This window comes from Nicotiana sylvestris, chromosome 3 (genome assembly GCF_000393655.2).
Source record: "Nicotiana sylvestris chromosome 3, ASM39365v2, whole genome shotgun sequence".
Taxonomy (NCBI): domain Eukaryota; kingdom Viridiplantae; phylum Streptophyta; class Magnoliopsida; order Solanales; family Solanaceae; genus Nicotiana; species Nicotiana sylvestris.
This window is the reverse complement of record NC_091059.1, coordinates 3,025,770-3,051,016: the sequence shown is the minus strand read 5'-3', so window position 1 is coordinate 3,051,016 and position 25,247 is coordinate 3,025,770. Positions and strand designations below refer to the sequence as shown.

The window sequence follows — 25,247 nt, the reverse complement described above, 5'->3', positions numbered from 1 at the left end:
GCCTGAGATGTGGCTGCAGCAAGGGGAATTAACCATGCCTAAGCTATAGTGGTGTACATGCTCACGAACTGTGCAAGGGTCTCTTGAAGAGCTGGAATAGTAGTAGTAGTAGGCGTATCATATGCCTGGACTTTGACTGGAGCTGTTGGTGGCTCCTCTGTGGTAGCTCGCGTGGGTGCTCTGGCTGCACCACGTGCGCGTCCTCGACCTCTATCCCGACCCCGACCTCTGGAGGCTCTAGCAGGGGGCGCGGGTGCCTAGTCCTATCCGGTAGCACGTGTCCTCACCATTTGTTAGAAAATAGAAGACAAAGGTTTAGAGTTTCGATATCCAATATCTCGCACGACAAGGAAATCAAATGAAGTGGAATTTTCCTAATAGTTACGTAGCCTCTCGTAGATAAGTACAGACGTCTCCATACCGTTCCACGAGACTCTAATAAACCGGCTTCTGATTCATGACTCCTATGAACTTAGAGCTTTGATACCAACTTGTCACGATCCAAGTTCTCCCTTTGTGAACTGTCGTGACGGCTCCTAGTCTCTACGACTAGGTAAGCCTAACAAATTGCGGAAAAAGGAAATGAAATATGAAACTAGCAAGTTGCGGGTAAAACATAATAAAAGAGTTTAAAATGATGCTCGGCATATAGAATACACACTCTCAAAACTTGAATCAAACTCCCAAAACTCAGAATCTCATGAAATCACAAGCTATAGAAAACTACATAGGTAAAAATAGGAAATCTAAAGCTAAAGGGAGACTAAAGAGTGACTTTTAAGTCTGCGGATGCGGCAGATATACCTTGAAGTCTCTGATATTACCCGCCTCACTGATAGAACGGCTAAGCAAAAAAACGTGGATTTGCACACGAAAAATATATGCAGTAAAGGGCGTGAGTAAACCACACCGGTACCTAGTAAGTACCAAGCCTAACCTCGGTTGAGTAGTGACGAGAAAGGTCAGGGCCAACTATATATATATAAAATAGTATAAAATACGGTAATATAATTATAAATACTAACAGTCAATAAGGAATAAAATCACAGAAAGAATATAACCCAGTACACAGAGATAGCAACAGGGGATCTCCCAGGATATCGTCCCATAGTCCCAAATGTAATGTGCAGAGGATCTCCCAGGATATCATCCCGTAGTCCGAATCATAAATAAGCAGGGAATCTCCAAGAATACCAATTCGTAGTCCCAAAGTAAATATCCAGTATAGGGGGATCTCCCGGGGATCTCGTCCCGTAGTCCTAATTGTAAATGTGCAGGGGGATCTCCTAGAACATCGATCTGTAGTCCCAAAGTAAACATGCAGAGGGATCTCCCAGGATATCGTCTCGTAGTCCCATAGTAAACACACAACAGCCTCAAGAAAGAATCTACAGTTCTATCCAAGTTCTACCTAGAAGACAGAGATTTCTATTCTAAACATGCTGCACAGAATTCAAGTAAACAGTTTAAGTAGATAGAATAGTTAAGTCACTTAATCATACTGTCCTAAGCTAAACAATAGGCTTTAAATACAAGTAGTATTCAACAAAATGAAACACAGATATTTACTCAATGAAAATAGGGTTTTTCAACAATTAGCACGTGTACGCACTCGTCACCTCACGTACACGGCACTCATATAACAACAGTACCAAAATCCTAGGGGGAGTTCCCCCAGACAAGGTTAGACAAGCCACTTACCTTGAACCAGCTCAAAATCAATCTGAAACCACGCTCTAGCCACGAATATCCAACTCCGAGTGGCCCAAATCTAATCAAATAAATTTTATAATGTAAATATAACTACAAACAACAAATTTAGCTAAAGGAATCGAAGCTAAGGTAAGAAAATAGAAAACGCCCAAAATTCCACCTCGGGCCCACATCTCAAAATCGGGTAAAAAATTACGGATTATTCACTCGCGAGCACACTCGAACAAAAATCACCAAAATCCGACGCCAAAATCTCACTCACAATTCGGATTTTCAATTGGGGAACTTTTCTCCCATTTTCAAACTTTTGCCCTCAAATTCTTTAATTAGAAGAGAAAAACAATAATAGATTATAGTATTATGATCAAAATCGAGTTAGAATTCATTACCTAATGATTCTAGTTCAAAACCCCTCGAAAAATCGTCTCCCACTGAGCTCCAATTAAATTTTTGTGATATAAAATTTCAAACCCTCGAAATTTCTATATCTGCCAGCGATTTCCGCATCAGCGGTTCATGGGGCCGCACCTGCAACTTGGGCTTTGCATCTGCAGAATTTCATTAACTCCCTAGGCACCGCACCTGTGCTCACTTCTCCGTAGATGCGGTCCGCTTCTGCGGTCCTTGAGCCTCATCTACGGTCACTGGCCATTTTGCCCCTAATCGCACCTACGACCTCCTTCATCGCTTCCATAGGCTGCACCTGGGGGCTCCTCTCCGTAGGTGCGCAAATAACAGAAGCAGCAAACTTTAGAATATCCTAAGTCCAAATTCAACTTTCATTAAGCATCTTAAACTCACCCGAGGCCCTCGGGACCTCAACCAAACATACCAACTGTCGCGCCCCATTTTTCTCATGAAATCGGGTTTATGACATTTAGTATGGGACAACTCGTTCCTTTTGGGAATTGGGTTTTGCATTTGAAGAGTCTCCACCTAATGATTTAAGGTGTATTAGGACACCTATAAGGTTCACTTCTAAGTTTTTTTGATAACCAGAGATAGGGTAAGAGCTTGAAATTATCCCAAGGGGAAGGTGTTAGGCACCCCTCGGGATCCATTAGTGTGGTTCTCGGCAGACAATTTATTGTGAATTTAGCAAATAGACAAGTATGGGCTCAAATATTAGGGGATTTAAATTTAAAAGAAGAGTTTTAAAAAAAGTTTGCAAATAAATGGAAAGAGAGTCCTAGGTTTATATTTAATATGGATCACATCAACGCGATACCCGGTATGACACTCCTCAAAAGAGAGGATACACGTGGTATTAGCGCACCGATCATCATATCCATATCTACCCTTCCCACCCCGTTAAGGTATTAAAGCGCGGATTGGCCTCGATTACTATTGTATGCTATTACCTGTCCCATTCCTATCAATCCTGGAGGAGCTTAGGACTACTATTCCTAAAGGGGAGGGATACTAGGCTGATTGGTTTCAAAGGGTAAAAATCTAAGGCGACATACAAAACACATACTGCATGTTGGGGAAAGCATATAAACAGATAAAGGCCCATATACACCTCCTTAAACAAAAAGCACATAACTAGCATGACTTGCACATACTTTTTAGGTCTGATTAAAATACTAAAGACGAGGGGAGTTTGATTATTGAAGCAGATTTGTTTATTACATAACTCAAATAAGAAGTCCGAATCTGGTCTGCCTGCTGGTTGTAGCAATTAACAAAGGCGGATTCAGTTTTTTATGGTTATTACTCTAAGGCTTGCCTAAGTATTTAGATGGGGTCCTATAGGCATGCTATCTACTTAATTCAGAATGTAACGAAACAACGATAACTCAAAATGAATTGTTTGAAATCCTATAGGCATGCTCGCTAAACCTCGTTAAATAAGGGAATTAGATTACATAAAACTGATTCAGAAAAGACTAATTTTAAAACAGACTAGTTTCAGGTTCTGCATGCGATGGTATCTAATATTGCTGATTTTAATTCCTATAGACATGATATCTAACATTGAATGTGAATGGAAACGAACCAGATTTACTTGGGAATCCCTATAGGCATGATTTCTATATATTACTGATTTCGATATTATGAACATAACACTTATTTATGGCCGTTTAGAACCTAAAGCATGATATCTAAGTGGCATGCAGTATGTAAATAAGTCCTATAGGTAGGTTATCTAGGTGAGACATTGACCATGAAGAAATTGAGATAAACCCTACAGACATGGTGTCTAAAAAATGTGTAGAATTGAACACAAAGAATTTAAACAATCCTATAGGCATGCTTTCTACCCTTGAGCATACATAGTTACCCAACCCTTTTTCACTAGCCAGCCCCTAAATGTTTATTACAAATTATTACAAACCAGTAATAATGAATTACACTAGAAAAGTACGAAGAAAAGTTACAACCAGAGGAAGCCTGATTCTTCTTGACTTCCTCTCTGAGTTATGGAATAAATCTCCTCAAAAATGTCATTGATCCAAAGCCTTTCTTAGAAAAGGCTAGAGTGTGTCAGAGTTCCCTAAGGGTCTCAAAAGGACCCCGGGCAGTGTTCACACCCAAGTTACATAACCAGAATAGGGATGAGTGCAGTGTGGAAATGACATACCTTATGTGTCCAAGTTTAGAGGGAGCTTAGGGGTCCCAAGGCAAGGCTCACACAAGGGGGGGGGGGGCAGAACTTAAGTCTAAGAAGATAGTGAAAGTGCAGAAACAGAGTTTTAGAAAAACTAAGGGTAAAAAGGAGAGGGGACAGAGAGACAACCATTAGCATTTCATAGAGCTAATAACATAATACAAAGGGGTCAGGGGATTAGGAGTCCATTGCAAGAGCCTATACATTTAGGCATGGATTAGCTTTGGGCAAGTACAACAATAGAGGGTGCTGACATGCCTATAAAACAATCAGAATACACAACATCTAGAGGAAACATGAAGGTTATGATCCCAGGGATCAGGTTTGGGTCATGCACAGTAATGTCCAATGTTGTCATGCCCCAAACCAACCACAAGTATTAAACACATTTAGGATTCACAAGTCACGATACATTAATTCAGAAGAGGAAAAGGGAAAATTACAGCATGCTAAATAATGGTACTAGGTTGAATACAAACAGTAGACAAACAAGGATGCAAGAAATAGTAAATAAGCATGTTGTTGTTGGTGCGAAAAATTTAATTAGAACATACCAGTAAGAAATGCAAATACAGAAAAAATAAGCAAGTTTCCCAAAGTCTAGCCTTGGCTTTCAGCCAGCTAGGTAAGACAGCAATATAGTAGTAACAGAGAAAAGAGAGATTTTGGTGGAGTGTGTGTTTGAACTCAAGTGTTTATGCCTTGAGTTCGTGTCCTTGAAAGAAAAGAAGTATAGGGTATTTAGTTTTTGAAAACGAGTAAGAGAGAGGTAATAAGCTACAAACATGGAAACAATCACGATTCAGAATCAATTATACAAGTGATTGCCTTTAATTAAGGGATCACTTGCTTAACGGGCAGTGACAAGTTCAAAATAAGGAAGGAAATCAATTTGTCAGCAGGTTGACAGTTGCCATAAAAGAAGTAGTAAAACATTAAGTAAGCAATCGAGTCTAGGTACAGAAATACTCTAATTTTGGAAAGGATTCAGTAAGGCAAAACAGGAAAAGAAATCAGTTAACCTTAGCAGGCGAGTGAAATCAGAATTTCGCAAAGGAAAAGTTTGAACTCAGTCACAAGTTTAAAGATCATTCAAAGAAGGAAACTCAACATATAAATAGGGTGCATAAGCACTATACATGCGAGGCCAAGCCTGTTGGCAAAAGGAAATAGCATACAATAGTAGCACAAAATTCACTAGATAACAACATTCGAAGCATGATAGACCAGTAGGTCAAGTCACATTGAATCAGTAGTGAGAAAACATAGAATATCAAAGGCATGCGAAGATCTCACAGTAGCAGGTGGGGAAAACCCCCTTTTAAAAATTAGGGTTTCGAGCATAATTGAGTTTTAGAGATGATAGAAAACCAGAGTCAGAAGAATCACACAAAGGAATTAAGAACTTCAAATCGAGTCATGCACTTAAACGAACAGTCTCAGACTCAAAGCCATAGGATTTTCAACAACAGTAGAGTTTTAAAAGAGGATAAACAAATAAATCGGACAAAACTCAAGCAAACAAGCATTCGTCTAATAAACAATCAAAAGAAATTAGGGCTTTTAACATGCAAACTCAGGTAGAAGAATGATATGAGCAAACATAGCAAAACATGTCAAAACTTCGAGAAAAACGCTTAGAAGTCCAAAGCAAACATAGATCTGAAACAGATCTAAAAGAAATCGAAAGAACCTTAGAGGTTAGGGTTTCAAAAGAACCCCAAGTGATGAGAAAGGCCTTAAAAACCATCAATCTAAGCAGGAGAGTCAAAGGTCTGACTCGAATGGCCATGGCTGGCCGAAGAAAAGTCAGAGACGAACGGAGAACAGTCATCGAGCAATACTGGACAAAACCCTTTTAGGATCTAGTCATGAGACCACAGGAATGAACACGTAGGGGTTATTGGAGGTTGATATAGGTCTCTAATAACCTTGGAAGGCCATGGATTAGGATGGCGGCGGCTAGGGTTTGATGTGGTTGTAGAGAGGATTTGGGAGATGAGGGGTTTCAGAAGCGGCGGATTATGAAGAATGAAAGGGTTTGGGGGGGGGAGTCTTTGGGTTTAATTAGGAAAGGATTAATGGGAGTCGTTGATCTAAACGATCAACGGCTGGGATTAGATGGGAGTCCGAATGGGTTGTGGGTCGGTTTGAATGAGAATTGGGTTAGGGTAATTGGGCTTCAAATTGGGGTTCATAATCAGGCTATAATTGAAATAAAATGGGGCTAACATTTAAATAGCCAATTTTTCCTATTTGATTTATAAAAAATAGTAAAATAATTTCTGTAAATCAATTAAAAGTACTAAAATGATTTATAGTACATAATTATTAAATTAAAAATACTGGACTTAATTGTTTATAGATATAAACGTAATTAAATCTAAAAGAGGCTAACATTGCAATTACAAGTAATTTAGTTTAAAAATACTAAATAAATTTGTAAAAATATGCAAAAATTATCTTAGCTATTTTTTAATAAAAATATGAGGATCCAACAAATGAATCACCAAAAATGATAATTTTGGGAATTATTATTGGTTTTTTATGAGTAAAATAAGGGAATAAATTGGTTTTAAAATCTTTTTAAAAAAATTGGAAAAAATGATAAAACATTTGGACATACTTATACATGCATATTTATGCTATTTTGAAAGTACTTTGTATATAAAAAATATACAGGGAAAAATTAGGTATCAACACCAACCAACCCTAAAATATCATACAAGCTTAATCCATCCCTCGAATCACATCAAACAACGATAAAACCACGAATCACCCTCCAATCCAAGCCTAATAAACTTGAAATCTCAAGAATTCTACAACCGATGCCGAAACCAACCAAACCATGTCCGATTGACCCCGAATTTTTCACACAAGTCACATTCAACACTACAGAGTTATCCAACTTTTGGAATCGGATTCCGACCCTGATATTAAAATTTCACTATCGATCCGAAAACTTCAAAAATTCAACTTTCGCCCTTTCAAGCCTAAATAAGCTACGGACCTCCAAAACACAATCCGAGCAAGCCCCTAAACCCAAAATCACCCAACGGAGCTAATGGAAACGATGAAATTCCATTTTGAGGTCGTCTTCACACTGCTCCGGCTACGGTCCAAATTCTAAAGCTTAAGCTCTCATTTAGGGACTAAGTGTTCCAAAACACTTCGAAACACCAAATGAATCCTTCCGGTAACTCACAATAGCAGAAATAAATATGGGGAAAGTAGTTAATAGAGGATCGAGGTGTTAATTCTAAAAATGACCGGCCGGGTCATTACAGTGATACCCACAATGAGGGAAACGAGGCCACACTAGTCCACGGCAGGCAGTATTTACAGCATGTTCGGGAGGCGACTCCTGATGATGCTAAAGAAGAGCACGTCGTCGAAGCGGTAAGGGTTTTGCAGGAGCAACAAGAGGCCATATTAGGTCATCTCACATGGCAGGATAAGGTTATGATATGCATTATCGGGTTCTTCCAGTAACGCGAATAGACGAGGTCCAGTTCTTCCCGGTGCCCCCATAAATTAAACAACGTAGAAGGTCGATAAAAACACTCCGAGGGGTGAGGTTAGCTTCGATGGGGCTGGGGAGTGGATCCGGTCACAACAATGACAAAGATCCCTTCAAAAATAAACTCATACGGTTTTTGAGGGAAGTCAACGCCCGCATGGACCAAATTCCGAGTGCACCACCAGTGCTGAAGGGATGGACTCAAAGAAGTATACCCAATTGCCATACAAACCAAGTGCGGCACTAGAATTGATCCCGAAACGATTTAAAATGCTCGACGTGCCAAAATATGATGGGACTTTAAATCCTCAGAAGCATATCACCACCTATACAACGGCGGTGAAGGGGAATGATTTAGCTCCCCATGAGATTGAAGCAATTTTGCTGAAAAAATTTGGAGAGACTCTCACTAAAGGATCCTTGACGTGGTATTCGATTTTTCCTGAGCATTCCATAGACTCCTTCGAGATGCTCGTGGATTCTTTCATTAAAGCCCATGTCGAGGAAAAAAAGGTACATGACTGAAAGGCCGATATATTCAGGATTGCACAAGGAGAGTCCGAGTTGCTGTGAGAGTTTGCAACCCAATTTCAGAAGGAAAGGATATTGCTACCGGCCGTTCCGGATGAATGGGCAGCTGAAGCATTCACCAAGGGTTTCAATCCGAGGAGTTCTCATGCCTCCCGAAAGTTGAAAGAAAGCTTGCTCGAGTTCCAAGCGACAACTTGGGCGGATGTTCACAACCGGAACGAGTCAAAGATAAGGACTGAGGATGATCAGCTCGGTTTCCCGATGTAGATTAAGGGTAGGAGAAGAATAAAAAAATAAAGACGATTTTGACACCAATAGACGGTTTTTGAAGAGCCAATTTTGCCATATGAACGGGCCGAAGGACGTGGCAAAGGTTTTTGGTCGGCAGACAGGTTCGTTAATGATAGAAGAACTAATCATGGCCTGAATAACACGTCGTTACAGGACAAGGAAACGTCAGGTTCTCGAGATTCTTCCTACCCCAGACTTACATAATATAACTTCAACATCAGTGTAGTAGAGTTGATGTCGGCTATGAAGAAAACTAAAGAAGCACGGTTTCCAAAGTCAATGAGATTCAATCCCAGTCGGAGGGATCCTAATTTGTGGTGCAAATACCATCGGACAAACGGTCACTGGATCAGTGACTGCTGGCATCTGCGCGAAGAGGTGGCAACACTGCTGAAAAATGGCCATCTTAGGGAATTTTTAAGTAACCGGGCTAAAAATAATTATGGTCGCAATCGTGAAAACACGGAGCCCTTAAAAGCAAGAGAAGATCCCTCCATGATTTTTGAGGGAAACAAGATTAGTAGGGTTACATTATCGGCGGCAAAAAAGACGAATGTATCAGTAATCCATATCAAGAGGCTTCGGGAAGTCGCTGAAGATGACATCACTTTCACGGAGGAAGACGCAGATGGATTGTTGCTACCGCACAACGACGCATTGATAATCTCTTTAAATGTATTAGATTTTAAAATCAAACGTGTTCCGGTAGATCCAGGAAGTTCGGCCACTATTAAACAATGCAGGGTATTGGAGTAAGCCAAGCTCACCGGAACCATCATTCCGGCCACAAAACTCTTCATGGGTTTAACCTAGCAAGGGTGACAACCCGAGGAGAGATCCTGCTACCCAAAATGCCGAAGGGGTGATGCAGACGACCCTTTTCGAGGTGATGGATGGTTTTATGGGCTACAACATTAGCCTGGGAAGACCATGGTTGCACGAGATGACGGTTGTACCATCTACGTATCCCAGTTGCTGAAATTCCCAATTCCCGAGGAAATTAAACAAATAAAAGGCAATCAAGTGGCGGCAGGGGAGATGAATGCAATTTTGGTCTCCAGTAGCAAAGGGAAAGAGCATGCGGTATAGCAATTACAGGAACCGGCGCCTGCTCCTGAGTTAAGCGAAGTCAAGCAGGGGGAAGAGGCGTCAGAATCTTATCAGGAGCCATGGTATTTCCAGGTACCAAAAGAGACAAACGCAACAAAATCTGCAGCGGAAGAGCTTTAGAAAGTCACATTATTCAAAAAGTTCTCGGAGAGTAAATTCCACCTGGGACAAGACTACACCCCGAACTAAGGTCTCGATTTATTGAATTTCTTAAATTTAACGTCGATTATTTTGCGTGGTCGCATGCGGATATGACAGGAATCCCGCCGGAAGTGGCTGTACACAAGCTAAGCTTGGATCCTAACATCTCTTCGGTAAGACAGAAAAAATGTCCTATCACCGAGGCCAGAAATAAATTCGTCAAAGAAGAGGTAACTCGCCTACTTGATATCGGTTCAATCCGAGAGGTAAAGTATACGGACTATCTAGCCAACATAGTAGTAGTTCCCAAGAAAAATAATAAATTTTACATGTGCATAGACTATAAGTACTTAAATAAGGCGTGCACAAAGGACTCGTTCCCGTTGCGGAACATTGATCAAATGATTGATGCAACGGCCGGGCATGAGTTAATGAGTTTACTCGATGCTTACTCCGGGTACAACTAAATTAAGATGAACCCGAAGAATTGGGAAAAAACTTTATTTATAACGAATTTCAGGACATATTGTTATAATGTGATGCCTTTCGGGCTAAAGAATGCTGGATCCACTTATCAGCGGCTCGAAAACAAAATCTTTGAAAAGCAAATAGGGAAAACCATGAAAGTTTATTTAGACGATATGCTTGTTAAGTCTATGAATGCAGGTGATCATCTTAAACACTTGCAAGAAACTTTTAATATACTAAGGAAGCATAACATGAAGCTTAACCCCGAGAAGTGTGTGTTCTGGGGCAGCTCCATCAAGTTTCTGGGATTCCTGGTATCACAAAGGGGGATTGAGGTTAACCCCGATAAAATCAAAGCCATCGAGGACATCCCGGACCATCTATCGAGCGTAAAAGAGGTTTCAAAGGCTCATGGGTAGATTGGCCGCTTTGAGCAGGTTCATTTCCCGGTCTTAATAGAAATGCCATCATTTCTTCTCGTTACTCAAAAAGAAGAACAACTTCAAATGGATCCCGAAATGTCAGCAGGCTTTGAGGGATTTGAAAAGGTATTTGTCAAGTCCTCGCTATTATTGAAAACGGAGGAAGGCGAAAAACTACTAATCTACCTAGCAGTCTCGGAGGTACGGGTGAGCGCTGTTTTAGTCCGTGAGGAAGAAGGTACGCAATCTCCTATTTATTATGTTAGTAGAATTATAACGGGAGCAGAAACACGCTAACCACATTTGGATAAGCTGGACATAGCCCTCGTAGTCGCCGCTCGAAAGCTAAGGCCTTATTTCTAATGTCACCCGATAGTTATGGTGACCACCTTTCTCCTGCAAAATATCCTTCATAAACCCGAGCTTTCAGGTAGGCTGGCCAAATGGGCCATCGAAATGAGTAAATTTGGCATAGAATATAAACCTAGGACTGCAATTAAGTCACAAGTTTTGGCCGACTTTGTGGCCGATTTTAGTCCAAGATTGTTACCTTTGGAAACCAAAGAAGCAGTGATGGTTTCAGAATCGACATCAGGAGTTTGGACCCTATTTACTGATGGAGCTTCCAGTGTAAAAGGGTCCGAGCTCGGCATAGTATTAACCACGCCTTCGGGAGAAACCCTAAGGCAGGCCATAAGAATAGTTCCTTTGACTAACAATAAAGCGGAGTATGAAGCTTTGATTGTAGGGCTCGAATTGGCCCGGGGACTAGATTATGAGGTCACAGAAATCAAATGCGACTCCCAGCTAAAGTTGTCCAACGGGACGGGCCGTCCCGATCCCGTCCCGTCCCACTTCAATTTAAACGGGATGGACCAATGTTAAACGGGTCACGGGATGGGACGGGACGGCCATTTCTCCCATTTGTCCCGTCCCGTTTCGTCCCGTCCCGCTTGTCCCGCTTGGATTTGTTTTTTGAAATCTAGACGTTGGGCAATGACTTAAATTGCAAAAATAGTCGTTGCCAACGTTAAAAATGGCCAAAATGACCCCCCCCCCAACCTTTTAATATAACTCCTAAGTTTATTAAATTACACTTTGGACCTATTTTCTACTATAAATACCCCCCATCCTTCTTTATTTTTTTTCCAACAAAAAATCAATCTTCTCTCTCAAATCTCTTACATTCTAATATTCTATCTATATTGTTCTCTCAATTTTGTTACTATAAAGTATCAACTATCAAGTGATAACTTTCAAGTTTCAAATATTTGGGCAAATTGTTGGAGAAACTTTCAAGCTTCAAATTAATTCGCCAAGTATTTGGAGCAATATTTTGGGCAATTTCTTCAAGTTTCAATATTTAATCACGGTGCACTCGTTCCATCTCCTAATTTTAATATATAATTTTTGCGTATTCTGTTAGTGTTTAATTTTTGTGTTTACTTTACGTATTCTATTTTCGTATTTCATTTGTGTGTTTAATTTTTGTGTTAGCTTTTTTAATTTAATTTCTTATTTAAATTATGGAACCTAAAAATGTATTTGGCATGTTTAAAAAAAGTAGTAAAAAAATAGTATAGGTGAAAGTAGTAGTAATCCTAATCCTAATCTTAACCCTTCTCCTAGAATTAGAAAACATATAAATGAAATGACTCATGTTGATGAAACTTCATTTTTCCAACCCCCAATATTTTATGATGTTAATGTCGGAGAACAACTAGATCATGAAACTTTACAAAGACAATTTGGCAATGATATTTTTTTCTGAGGACGAAGAAAATGAGGATGAAGAAAATAAGGAAGAAGAATTAGATAAAACACTCACTAGTCCCGCAACACAAGCTCCAACTCAGAGTCAATCTCGGTCTGGAGCTTTACCCCCCGGTAAGGGGTAAGCTTAAGGCTGAACGTCCCAAGACATCACTTGTATGAAAATTTTTTACACATGATAAAGTCAATCATCGTGCTATATGTGAAAAATGTAAGCAACAATTTGCACACACAAAAAGTGGTGGGACGGAGGGTTTAACTAGACACTTAAAAAAGGATCACAAATCTTCATGGATACAAGCTAACATAGAAGCCGGAAAAATTATAGATCCTACCACTGGTACTGGCACTCCTAGTGGTTCTGGTTCTAATCAAATTCAACAACTTGACCCTGCTTCTGGTCATGTTTTACGCCCCTATAACAAAGATAGAGATCGTGAGAACTAAGCCAAAATGGTGGTTGTCTGTGGCTTACCTTTTACTTTTCCTTCTCACCCTCCTTTTGTGCATTATATACAAGAAATTTATAACCCTTCTTTTCAAGGTTTTCCTAAGACCACGGTTAGAAATGATGTTTTTAAATTTCAAACCAAATATCTTCAGTATATTCGTTGTGTATTTTTTTCACTTAGATTGTAAAGTGTTTATCACATCTGATATAGGTCGTAGTCCTAATGGTTGTGATTATTTAAATGTTATATGTCAATGGGTTGATCATCACTAGAACATGCAAAAACGTATTATTGGTTATAAATTTGTTGATTCAAAACACACTGGAACATATATTGCAACTACTGTTCTACAAATACTTGGTTTTTATGGACTCATTGATAAAGTTTTAACTATCACCTTTGATAATGCTTCTGCTAACATAACCGCAGCAAATAGCTTAAAATCTAGACTTTGTCCAATTAATCTAGAAATTTTTCATGTTAGATGTGCATGCCATATTTTTAACTTGGTTGTAAAAGATGGTCTTAATTTATTTTCTGATACTTGTAGTAAAATACAACATGCTTGTGCCTGTATTTTTCGTGCTAATAAAGCGAGTAGAATTCGTGAATTTGCTCAACAATGTTCTAGTGCTAACCTTTCAGTTAGAAAAGTTCCAAAAGATGTTTGTACTAGGTGGAATTCTACTTATGAAATGTTTAAAGTTGCTTATGATTATCAGTTGCCTATCCAAAAGGTATTTAATATGCATAATGGTATCCCCGTTGATCAAATTGTTGATTCTGATTGGGATGAGATCAAAGAGCTTACTAAATTTTTAGAAAAAATTTATTATGCTACAAAATAATTTTCTGGTATATATTATCCTACTGTTACACAAATATTATGGTATATTTGTAGAATTTCTATTGTATTTGGTAAGTATAAAACAAATCCAACTTATGCACCGACCATTAATGAAATGATTTCAAAATTTAAAAAGTATTTTTTTCCTATCACCGAAGTTTATTTAATTTCTACTCTACTTAACCATCTTTAAAACTAAGAGATGCAAAGGGACTTGTTAGTAAAATTTATGAGAATTTAGCAATTCAAGAAAATGAACAAACTCTCGAAGACTGCCAAGCTAGCATATATTCTTATGCTAGATCAATGTTTGATAAATATCTATGAAAACAACAGGTTGTGAAACTGCTCCTTCGACTTCTAAGTCTAGAGCAGAAGTTTTATGGGAAGATATGGATGATATAATAGGTTTTGATTCCTCTATTGATGATGAACTTGATTCTTATCTTAATCAAGGATTGGAAAGTATTAAAGACGAAGAAGGCAAGGAACAACTTTTTTCATGGTGGAGGGAACGTGGCAAGGCTTTTCCAACACTTTCAATAATGGCCCAAGATATCAGTAGCATCGAAGAGTGCTTTTAAGGCGGCAAAATTTCAAATTGGAGATCATAGACATGCATTAGCGGAGGACAGTCTAGAGATTTCCGTATTATTCAGAGATTGGATTAATTTAGAAAGAAGAAATCTTAATTTTGAAAAACTAACCACTAGGGAAGAAGAAGAAGAAGAAGAAGAATACAATGAGATATGTAGCACTGGGAGCGATGACGGTATGGAGCTCATGGAACATCAATCAACATTGTCAATTCCATCACAATGTCCGAGACATATTATTGATAAGTTACAAAGAAGCTATATAGGAGCTTACAAATATTAGTATGATAATTTGTAATTGGCTACTAAGAGGCCTAGTTCAAATAGAACCCTTCCTAGAAGGTGGCTGCGTAGATTAGGTGCTCTTCAAAAGAATTATATTTGTATTTGAGATTTGAAAGTTTTATTAATAAAATAAAAGGCTCCAAGCGCTGAATTTTTTTTATGAATTGTCTTAATTACTTAATACTTTAAAATTATATTAAATAAATTATAACTCTATTATAAATTTATAATTACTAGAATATTTTATTACAAGTATTTTATTTTAATATTTTATAATTCTTTACTTATTTTTCTAATTTTCGTTTTAACATTTAAGTTTATTAAATAAGTCAAAAATCTAGCCGTTGCGAACTTTAAAAACATAGTAATTTTCAAAAAACTAGACATTTTTTTAAAAAAAAAACTACACTTAAGGCCCACGAACCCGTCCCGTTCCGTCCCGTTTCATCCCATTTGCTAGCGGGACGGGATGGGCCGACCGTTTCGTCCCATTTGTCCCGTTCCATTTCATCCCATCCCGCTTAAATATCGTCTCGTCGCGTTAATTTTGTCTCGTCCCGTCCCGTCCTGTTGGACAGCCATTCTCCCAACTGGTGGTAGATTAGGTCTATGGGATCTTTGAAGACAAAGAGGAAGCATGCAGCAATATGGAGTGAAGGTTCAGGCTTTGCTTGCTCGATTCCGAGAGTGATCAATTATGCATATCCTGAGGGAAGAAAATGCAGAAGTAGACGTATTAGCTAACCTTGGCTTGTCAACATAAAAAAAAAGGGATCAGACTCCGGTACAGTCATACAGCTTATGCACTCGGTTCTGGATGCATATAGCTACTACAAGGTAAACATAGCTAATTTGGTTTGGGAATGGAGGAACGAGATTATTCATTACCTTAAGCACAGAAAGTTGCTTGAATATCCCGAGGCATCCTGGCGGCTACACGCTAAAGTAGCGCGGTATAGTTTCAAAGGAGGCCAATTGTATAGGAATTCTTTCCAAGGCTCACTGGCCCGATGTTTGGGAGCCTCTGAAGCTAATTATGTTAGGCGAGAAGTCCACGAAGGGATCTATGGAAATCATTCTGGCCCAGATTCCTTAGTACTAAAATTGGTAAGGGCAGGATACTATTAGCTCTAAATGAAATAAGATGCCAAAGCTTTTGTTCAAAAATGTGATAAGTGTCAACGCTACGCGCTGTTAGTACATCAACCAACAGAACCATTGCACTCAATTTTGTCTCTATGGTTGTTACATGAAGTGGGGAATGGATATCGTCGGACCACTATCGCCGGCCCCTACTAAGGTAAGGTTTCTTTTGATTTTAGCTGACTATTTTTCTAAATGGGTTGAAGCAGGTCCTTATCAGAAGATGGGTGAACGTGAAGTGGTGGATTTCTTGTGGGAGAACATAATTTGCAGATTTGGGATACCAAAAGAGATATCCTGCTAGCCCACGCCATAATTTATAGGCGCAAAGGTCACGAAGTTCCTTGAAGACTTGAAAATCAAGAGGATCACATCTTTGCCCTATCATCCAAGCTCAAATGGTCAAGTAGAATCAGCGAACAAAGTGATTATACAAAATCCCAAAAAGAGATTGGAAGGAACTAAAGGCAAATATCCTGAGGAGCTACCCGATGTATTATGGGCGTACCGAACAACGGCCAAATCGAGCACGGGAGAGACTCTTTTCTCCCTTGTGTACAGAGAAGAACCCCTGTCCCGGTGGAAGTAGAGGAGCCTACCTTGAGATACTTTCGGGAAAATGAAGAAGCAAACAATAAAGCAATGTTGGTCAATTTGGAGCTGCTTGATGAATGCAGAGAATAGAAAGATATTACAATTGAAGAGCCAATCTCCGTTATTTCAAAGTGGAAGACTTGGTTTTAAGGAAAGTAACTTAAAGCACCCGGGAACTCAATGCATGGAAGCTAGGTCCAACATAGGAAGGCCCCTACCGGGTTTCAGCTATCACCGGGAAAGGATCATACGAGTTGGAGAATCAAGATGGAGAAAAGTTGTCAAGCAATTGGAACATGGCACACCTCAAGAGATACTATTGCTAATGAACTTCATATGTACTGAAAGTATGTGCTGCCTCTTTTTCCCTTCGTCCAATTTTTGTGCCAATTGGATTTTTCTGGCAAAGTTTTTAACGAGGGACCAACGAAAAGCATACTACGAAGGAAGTTTCAATAATAGCAATAAGTCCTTTTAATAACAAGGCACACAAGCGAAGAACTGCTCTAGAGCGGTTAGATAATCTTTTGCTCGGTAGCAAGTTCCTACCGGGAAGTTAAGTTTTCTATCGAACAAAGATTATCCGACCGTTCACAAGTGCAAGCCACTAGGGGATTACTAATAGTCTTTGGCTCGATAGCATAAATTCCTAAAGGAAGTGAAGTTTGTTACCGAACTGAAGATTATTAATCAATTCATTAGTGAAATCCTTGAAGGTGTAAAACTTCTAGTGTTCAAACAAGCATTCTCCGCATTCGAACACTAGGGGGAATGATATGAGGATACGGCAAACTGGCGCTTCTACCGGAATACGAAACCTGAAAGCATAGTTATATCATCAGGACTGGGGCACAGAAACAAGTTTTAAAAGTTAGCCACAAGAAATGGCAATTTCTTTTTAGCACAACGAATGCTTATGTACTTTTGAAATGGGAAAAATAAAGTGAAGTCCTTTTATTTCTATCTTGCTTCTTATCGGAATGATGAATTAATTTTGTCATTTAAAAGTTAAACAAGTACTTCAAATATTCGTGTAGTAAAGAACACGAGACGTCCTCTTCAAGAGCACCGTAAATATAAGAGGGTCCTCTCTTATGAAAATCCTCACGATAAAGGGTTGATTTTGGAAGAACTATTGACCGAAATTCAAATGCTTTTGGGAAAAAATACAACCAAAGCATTGCATGATCAGACGCAAACAGTAAAACTTGTGCGAAATAGTTAAACGAAAAAGGACGCAAAGATTAAACTTGCATAAATATTAAAAGGAAAGTACGTAGAAAGGAAAACTTATCCAATACTTGAGCAAAATGTATTTTTATTTATAATGAATGTGGCAAACAGCACAAGTACAAAAGTTGGAAAAAAAATCAAAAGCTAAGTTACTGCATCTCCGGAACCCAGAGGAAGAGAAGTATCCACTCCCCCAGGAGAAGTGGGTAGATCCGTCGCCGGTTCGATGTCTTGTCCTTCATCATTTTGACCTTCAAAATTATTGCCTTTCGGTTCCTCTTCAGTTCCCCAGAATTCGGAAGCAGAACCAGAAGAATCGGAAGCATCGGGCCTGGCTCGAAGACCCCTTTTAGCAGTTGACTCTAGCTCACGGGCTTTAGCAATTTTGTGATCAAAGTCAATGACACCCGCTTTGGCCTCTTCCAAGGTTTTTCTCATCATGTTGTACATAACATATGCTTTTTCAACAACTAGGGAGGCCGCTTGGCATTTGAGTTCTTCTTTAAGTTGGTCAACCTTGACAAAGAGATTTTCCCACGCGGATATAATGGACTGGAGGCTAACATCAAGATCTCGGTCAATGGAGCTAAAAGTCTATTATGCTCAATGATCTTCTCATACTTCTCCTCCAATTGGGAATATTTCACCCCGGCAGCAGTAAGCTCCTCAGTTTGGGAGTTCAAGGTTGCCTCCAAATTATTTAATCTTTCAGCGGAGGCAGCCTCGCGATAGGATGCAGCAAGAACGGCACTATGAACTTTAGCCCATTTGGCCCTATCCTCTTCAAATTGAACCCTGAGCGGGGAGATCACTTTGCTAAAGGTCTCTACTTATTGCTCGTTTTTCTACACCCGAGCCTCCAACACAATATCCTCAACAACTTTAGCTTCCAGTTTTGAGAGGCGAGCAGCAGTTTGGTCCCGCTCGGCCAAAAATTAATCCCCTTCGGAGGTAAGTTCCTCTTTATCTCGAATCAAACTTTGGAGTCCCTCGGAAGCAAGAAAATTGGTCTGCAAAACAAAAAGGCAAACTCAAAATACTATTTTATCAAATAGAAGAGATAATGAAGGAAACGAAGAATATATCATTGCGGCATTATACATAGCATTATTCAACAAATACTCTCACGAGAGAGCTTGTTTCTCTTCCCTATCTTTTTCTGAAGCCAAAGGCTTCAGATAGTTAGCAAGTTCTACCAGCCAGGACAATAGATTTCATTTGTTAGAGACTGAGAGAGTAATGCTCCTCCTCCTTTGCGGATCTTTTGAGAGAGCGGCGTAATTTGCCCCAAGCTCCCATGAATTGGGGACTAGGGGAGAGGAAAATCATCTTCTCAGACAAATGCGGCTGCTGGAAATGATGTAGCAGTTGCTAGTGGTAAAGGAAGAGTTGGTGAAGAATGAGATGAAGCTGATAGCGTTGAAAGATGAGAAATGATTGCAGCAAACGCAGTGCTGGTTGTTGGTTGCTCGTCAACCAAAGACGGCAGGGATCCTGTACTCAGCCTCACGGTACTGGGCACTGTGACTAGGATTCGGAAATGGGATTTGGCATTTTCCACCATATCAAACTCCCCTCAGAGCGCTGAGGCATCATCCTCGGTTGGTGTAACTAACTCAAGAAATTGAGCAGTCTATTGAGTTGTGGAAGGTCGTCATCTTCTATGTAGAGAAGCCCCCTCCTCGATGGCTTCCCCATCATTGTCAATCATCACGGTGTCTATGGCCAGCTGGGATAGGGGGCTCATCACCTCAACTTCCGGATATGACTAGGGAGTGGCATTCTTCGCCCTCTTATTATTTCGTCCAACCGCAGAGGAACGTCTTTTCATTGGTTGTTTGTTCTCCAGCCAGGGGCTCCGAGAAGAATCACTCGCACCAGAAGTAAGCCCGAAGACACCTGTCTGTATAAAAGCCTCCTGCAGCTGCCTCGCTGCATTAGCAGGATTAGCCAAAACATCCTCCTCGGGGATGACAACTGAGCCCTGGGGTAGACCTGAATTAAATAGGGGAGAAGGGTCAAACAACTCCCTTATATGAAAAGGTAAAAAGAAGATGAGTTCGACTTACCATGATTTTTGGCCTTCCACCTGTATTTGAGGGACAGTTCTTTTCATGTACGGGTTTCGGGCGTAGTAACGTCCAAACTTTTCTGGACCCACTGGTCCAAGCCTTCAACCCTAGGTGGAACCCACCGAGTCGCTGAAATAAGTAAAAGAAGAAGAGTCAATAACAATATGGAATGATCTTTAATGGAAGAAAAAAATAATGGTAGACTTACGAGTGCGGTTCCATAATTCTGGAAAGGCTGGAACCTTGGCCAGGATGATGTCACTGGTGGCGACTGAAACGAACTGTTCCATCCACCCATGGTCGTTGTCATCATCAATGCTGGATAGCAGTGCATGGTGTCCACGCTTGTTGAAATTTATCATTCCCCCGCGAAAGATCTTGGGAGAGTAGAGGTTCATCACTCAATCTAGGGATAGCCCGTCTCTTGTCTCCTAGCACAGGCGCTGAAGACAAGCGTTTGTCCTCCATACAGAAGGACTTACTTGTGCCAAGCACACATGATAACGGAGTCAGAACACCATGATGACGGATTCAAGATCTCCACTCAAAGAAAACGCTCCTAAAGTGAAGGGATAAAAATATGTAACCCTTTTTGGGTAGGGTTATCCGTTACACCAGGTTAGGAGCAATAATGTCCAAATTTTGACAGTGGCAATCTTCCTTCACAGCAGGGATACTGGAAGGACTGATGAAAGAAGGGTATATGCTAACAGCCCACGTACAAGAGTGAGCAGAAGGATACTTCTCTTCAAAATCTTTGGTAGTAACTAGATTCTTTGGGATGATGGTACTCACCGTAGAGGGAGCAGCACCATCAACTTTACCTTTGTTCTTTGAAGAACTAGAGTTTCTAGAAAAAGAGGTTATTTTTTATCAGAATAAGAGTTTACTCTCAAAGAAGAAAGTTAAACAAAGGTTAAAGACGAAGTATGAGTTGAGTAAAGAAAGTTTGAGAAAATTTAGAGTATTGTGAAATGTAAATGAAGGAGGTTGATGCATATAAGTAAATGTATAGGCGGCTAAAATCGTGGCCATAATTACCTCTATAACCGGTAAAAGTAATGCTAAATTGTGGGGTGTGTTCGGGGTATTAAATGTGAATAGACATGCATCTAATCAACCGTCAGAAATTTTACAAAGGGAGTCAGTAAATTTTCCCCCCAAAAAGGTGTTTCTACCAACTTTTCGGTGACAAAAAGTTATGCCGCCAGAAAGCAGGGGGACTATCTGTATAGGGTAAAATATGTTTATATTAAATGATCGCATGAGTAAGTGATACGTGAAGCCGAATACAAAAGATAGTTGAATCCGAAAGCAACGATCCCGTCTGTTACCAGAGAGAATGATACTCATAAAGGCGAAATAAATGCCAGCCACCCGATAGCATTTAATGAGAAATATTCTACAACATTAAGTACACGGCTCGTTAGAAGGAATATGACATTCACTGTCTGCTGTTACACATTCTTCAATGGCCCTCATAATTGACGTTAAAGAAGGGCTTGATCCTAGGACCTTATTCCCCAGGTAGAGCTATAAATATGGAGCTCTATTATCATTGTAAAGGACACGAATTTTCTTACAAACATACGCTACACTTTATTCAAAGATTAATATAATTTTATCTTCTTGTTTACTGATATCGTTGCTATTGTCCCTGGAAGCCCTGCTCCCGGAATTACTGTTTCTGCTATTTTATCTTCATCTCAAAGCTAAGTATTATATTTTTGTCCAATTCATCTATTATTTCATAATCAAATTAATTTACTTGTCTATAAACCACGTATAAATTTAATTGTACCGTTTTACGGATAAGCAGTTATGTCCCAAATTTTCTTACTAAAATTCTAGTTTCCTTCTTCACAATTTTCCCAAATCAAAGCCTGAATAAAAAGCTTCCACTCTTCGCGGTCGTCTCAGCCCCAACACCGCCACGGTTTAATTGCTTGCATATGTTTTTAGAAATTATTTTTTTCGAAAAATTCTCAAGAAATTCAACCGCCGCTATCATTCGTGTGCGCGCTACTTTACTGGGGAGATATTTGGGGAAATCTAACAATTTGCGCCAGCTTTGAGATATTATACTTAGCTTATCCCTCTCCTTCATATATTTTATCTTTCAATATTAATATTGTATTACCTCAATTCTATTTTATAGGACACACTTTCTTCAATTTTATGCATTATACCTAAAAATTCTTTAATTTTAACATTTTCATTTTGTACCCTTACCTGATATACTCTACTCGAATGACATGATCATATTGAAAATTACCAGATTCAAAATACTTTTGATATGTTGCACATATTGAGTTAAATATGTGTCAAAAGTCCTTTTTTAAATTTCGTACTCCAATCAAACACTATCATATAAAATAAAAGGGATGAATCAGTGAAAAGAGTCGACCTATGGCCCTATTTAAAGGTAGATTATTGAACTAAAGAAAATAAGAGAACAAGAAACTCCCAGCAATAAGCTAATAGACTTGATCATATATAGATAATACTATTTCTTTTGAAGATGCGAAAAATAAAATCTATAAAATACTCTCGTAAGTCAGTATAATTTAACTTATCATAACATTTTAATTACTCCCGTCCTCCCGATTTGTTGGACGGAGGGAGTACCATTTTAATTAGATTATCAATTATATGTAATACAAATATTCCGCTGTAATTATATTATTTAGATCATCATTGCATAAAATTAAACTTAATTAGTAAAATAAAAGAGTACTCCATTCATTAGGCTCTTGAAAATTAACCTAGTACAGACAGTGGAAATTGGAAAAATCCACTGCCACATCACACAATACACCTTAGGGCATACCCTCATGCATTTATTTAGAGAGTACAAACTGGAAAAAGAAAATACAGCTATCCTTATGAGGATTAATAGGTTTCTAGCTGATCCCCACCGGTACAAAGTAAAGATCCATCAAAACCATAGAGTTTACAACCTTCTATCATATACTCTCGACTCCAGACTCTCCTTCACATACAAAAGTTCCATCGGCACTGAAATAGTTGCAACCTTTTTTGCCTGCGCAACAATTGGTGCATATTCGACCGCTACTCTTTTTATTTCCGCATACCGAATAGGAAATTCTCCCATCACAATTACGTCGACAAGGCTTAACAGCTTCTATCATACTTTCGACTACAGACTCTCCTTTACAAACAAAAGTTCCATTGGCACTGAAATAGTTGCAACCCTTTTTGGCTGCGCAACAGTTGGTACATCCTACATTAAATTTCTTATTTCCTGATTTTGGACATCTCCCGTAACGAATTTTCGGATCACAATTACGGGGACAAACCTTATTTGATTCGACCATAGTTTCGACTTCAGTCTCTATAGTTTCGACATCAGTCTCTATAGTTTCGACTTTAGTCTCAGACTCTCCTTCACATACAAAAGTTCCATTAGCACTGTAATAGTTGCAACCTAGGGATCCTGCACAACAGTTGGTGCATCCTACGTTAAACTTCTTATTTCCTGATTTTGGACATCTCCCATAGCGAATTCTTGGATTACAATTTCGGGTACAAGCCTTGGCATCTGCATAATCTACCTCACTTAAAAGTAGAAAAGTTCCTGCAAAAATAACCAAATTAATTAACTCAGCATTCAACAGCTTTTTTTAAGATGGGAAAGAGAGTTCAAAATACAAGCATATATATAATACTGGTTTAAAGTAAAAGTATATCAAAGATTAACATCTTGTTTGGATTGTTGTTACATGCATGTCGTTTCATAATGTATCGTATATTATATTGTACTGCATTGCAATTGTATTATATTGTTTGATGAATACAACATTTGAATAAATTGTGTCGTTTGTCGTCGTTTCATGATGTCATGCACCAACAGTATGAAGAATAAACTTGCAATATTACTAAGAAAAAATAGGATACGAAGTAGAATTATTATACAAAAAAAGAAGGGTAAATGATAAAATATGACCATTTAATAATAAGAAAGTAGAAGATGATAAAAAAACAAGGAAGGTAACGACGCCACCTCACCAAATTCGCCGTTCCATAAAGTGACACTTTTTATGTTTACGTAACGACGAATTTAACGATACGATACAATAAAATTTAATTTAAGTAACAATCAAAACAAACATTTTTATTTAAAATAACAACACTGACAGAATAGGTAACAACCATCCAAACAAGGAGTAAAGCCTCACCAAATAAAAGGAGAAGAGAAAGGAAACCAACTTTGTGAACAGCCATGCTTTCTTGTGTTTACCTAATTGTATTCGTTTTTGAGCAAGAAGTGTCTTATCCTGTCCACTTATTTATAGCAAATGAGTACTGAACAGAATAGCAAAAAATTAATTAAATTTTAGCTTATGAAAATCCACTTGTAATTAAATAGTCATCTAGATTAATTGATTATTAGTTATAGGTATATAATCTTGATTAATTATAGCTCCTAGATATAATAAATTAATTTGTAAGATACTAATTGTCTAAGTTGTGGTAAAGAAATTAGGGTTGCTACTTTATTGGGAAAGGAAAATTCAATATTTTGTACAAAACGTGCAGAAAGTTAATTTTTGGTGGTTTTATTATTCATCACTATCTTGTACCAAGGAATTTTTGTTACTCTTGTGGACATTCCTATAGTATAATTAGCATTGTTTTTTGTTCGTGTTGTTGATAATCTAAATTCAAAACAAGTTGCTCACGTGGTTAGGACTTGGAATTCGGGTTTATCATGTGATGCACTGGCCTCAAATTGAAGTATAGTATAGATGGGCAACGTGGTAGGTGTGATTAAGGATTTCAAAACTTGAAAAATGGTGGTAGGTATGGTTACATATTTCAAAAACTTTAAGGGGTTATTTGGTTGGACGTATAATATAAGAGCCCATTTGGCCAACAAAAAAATTTCACTTTTTTTCGAAAAATTTTCACATTTTTTCGAAATTAGTGTTTGGCTATAAAATTTCCAATTTTCACTTGAAAATGAATTTTGAAATTTTTCAAAAATTTGAAAAATTCCAAAAAATTGTATTTCAAAATTTTCAACAGATCACTCACAAAACTTCAAAAACAAACCAAAATTATATTCATGTCCAAACACAACCCTAATTTTCAAATATCATTTTCAATTGAAAAAGATTTTCACTTTTTTTCGAAATTTTACAATTCTTATGTCCAAACGCCCACTTAGAATAATACTGAATACGGTTTGATTGGATTAATAATAGGAGGATTAGTTATACATAGATTATTTTTTATGGATTATTTGGTTTGTTGTATAAAAATAATATACATGACATGATTTTTTTTAAAATTTATTTACTTACAAAAATACACTGTGATGGCCTGGAAAAAAGTTTGGAAAAGGTTTTGAAAGCGGAATTCTGTTTTTATACATGTATATTCATGTATTAAAAATTATGACATTGCTAATTAACACCATGA

General features: G+C 38.5%; 2 protein-coding genes across 2 annotated transcripts; one reads left to right on the top strand and one right to left on the bottom strand.

Moving 5' to 3' along the window:
• Window positions 1-8,909: 8,909 nt before the first annotated feature.
• On the top strand, window positions 8,910-9,422 carry LOC138886980 (uncharacterized). Its single transcript, XM_070168679.1, has one exon. It carries the CDS (start codon window positions 8,910-8,912, stop codon window positions 9,420-9,422), a length of 513 nt encoding a protein of 170 aa, XP_070024780.1.
• A 13,101-nt stretch (window positions 9,423-22,523) lies between these two features.
• Window positions 22,524-24,079, bottom strand: LOC104213625 (proteinase inhibitor type-2-like). The gene is made up of 2 exons (XM_009763158.2): window positions 24,002-24,079; window positions 22,524-23,400 (listed from the first exon to the last, which is right to left on the bottom strand). Exons 1-2 carry the CDS (start codon window positions 24,045-24,047, stop codon window positions 22,769-22,771), a joined length of 678 nt encoding a protein of 225 aa, XP_009761460.1. The 5' UTR covers window positions 24,048-24,079; the 3' UTR covers window positions 22,524-22,768.
• Window positions 24,080-25,247: the final 1,168 nt, after the last annotated feature.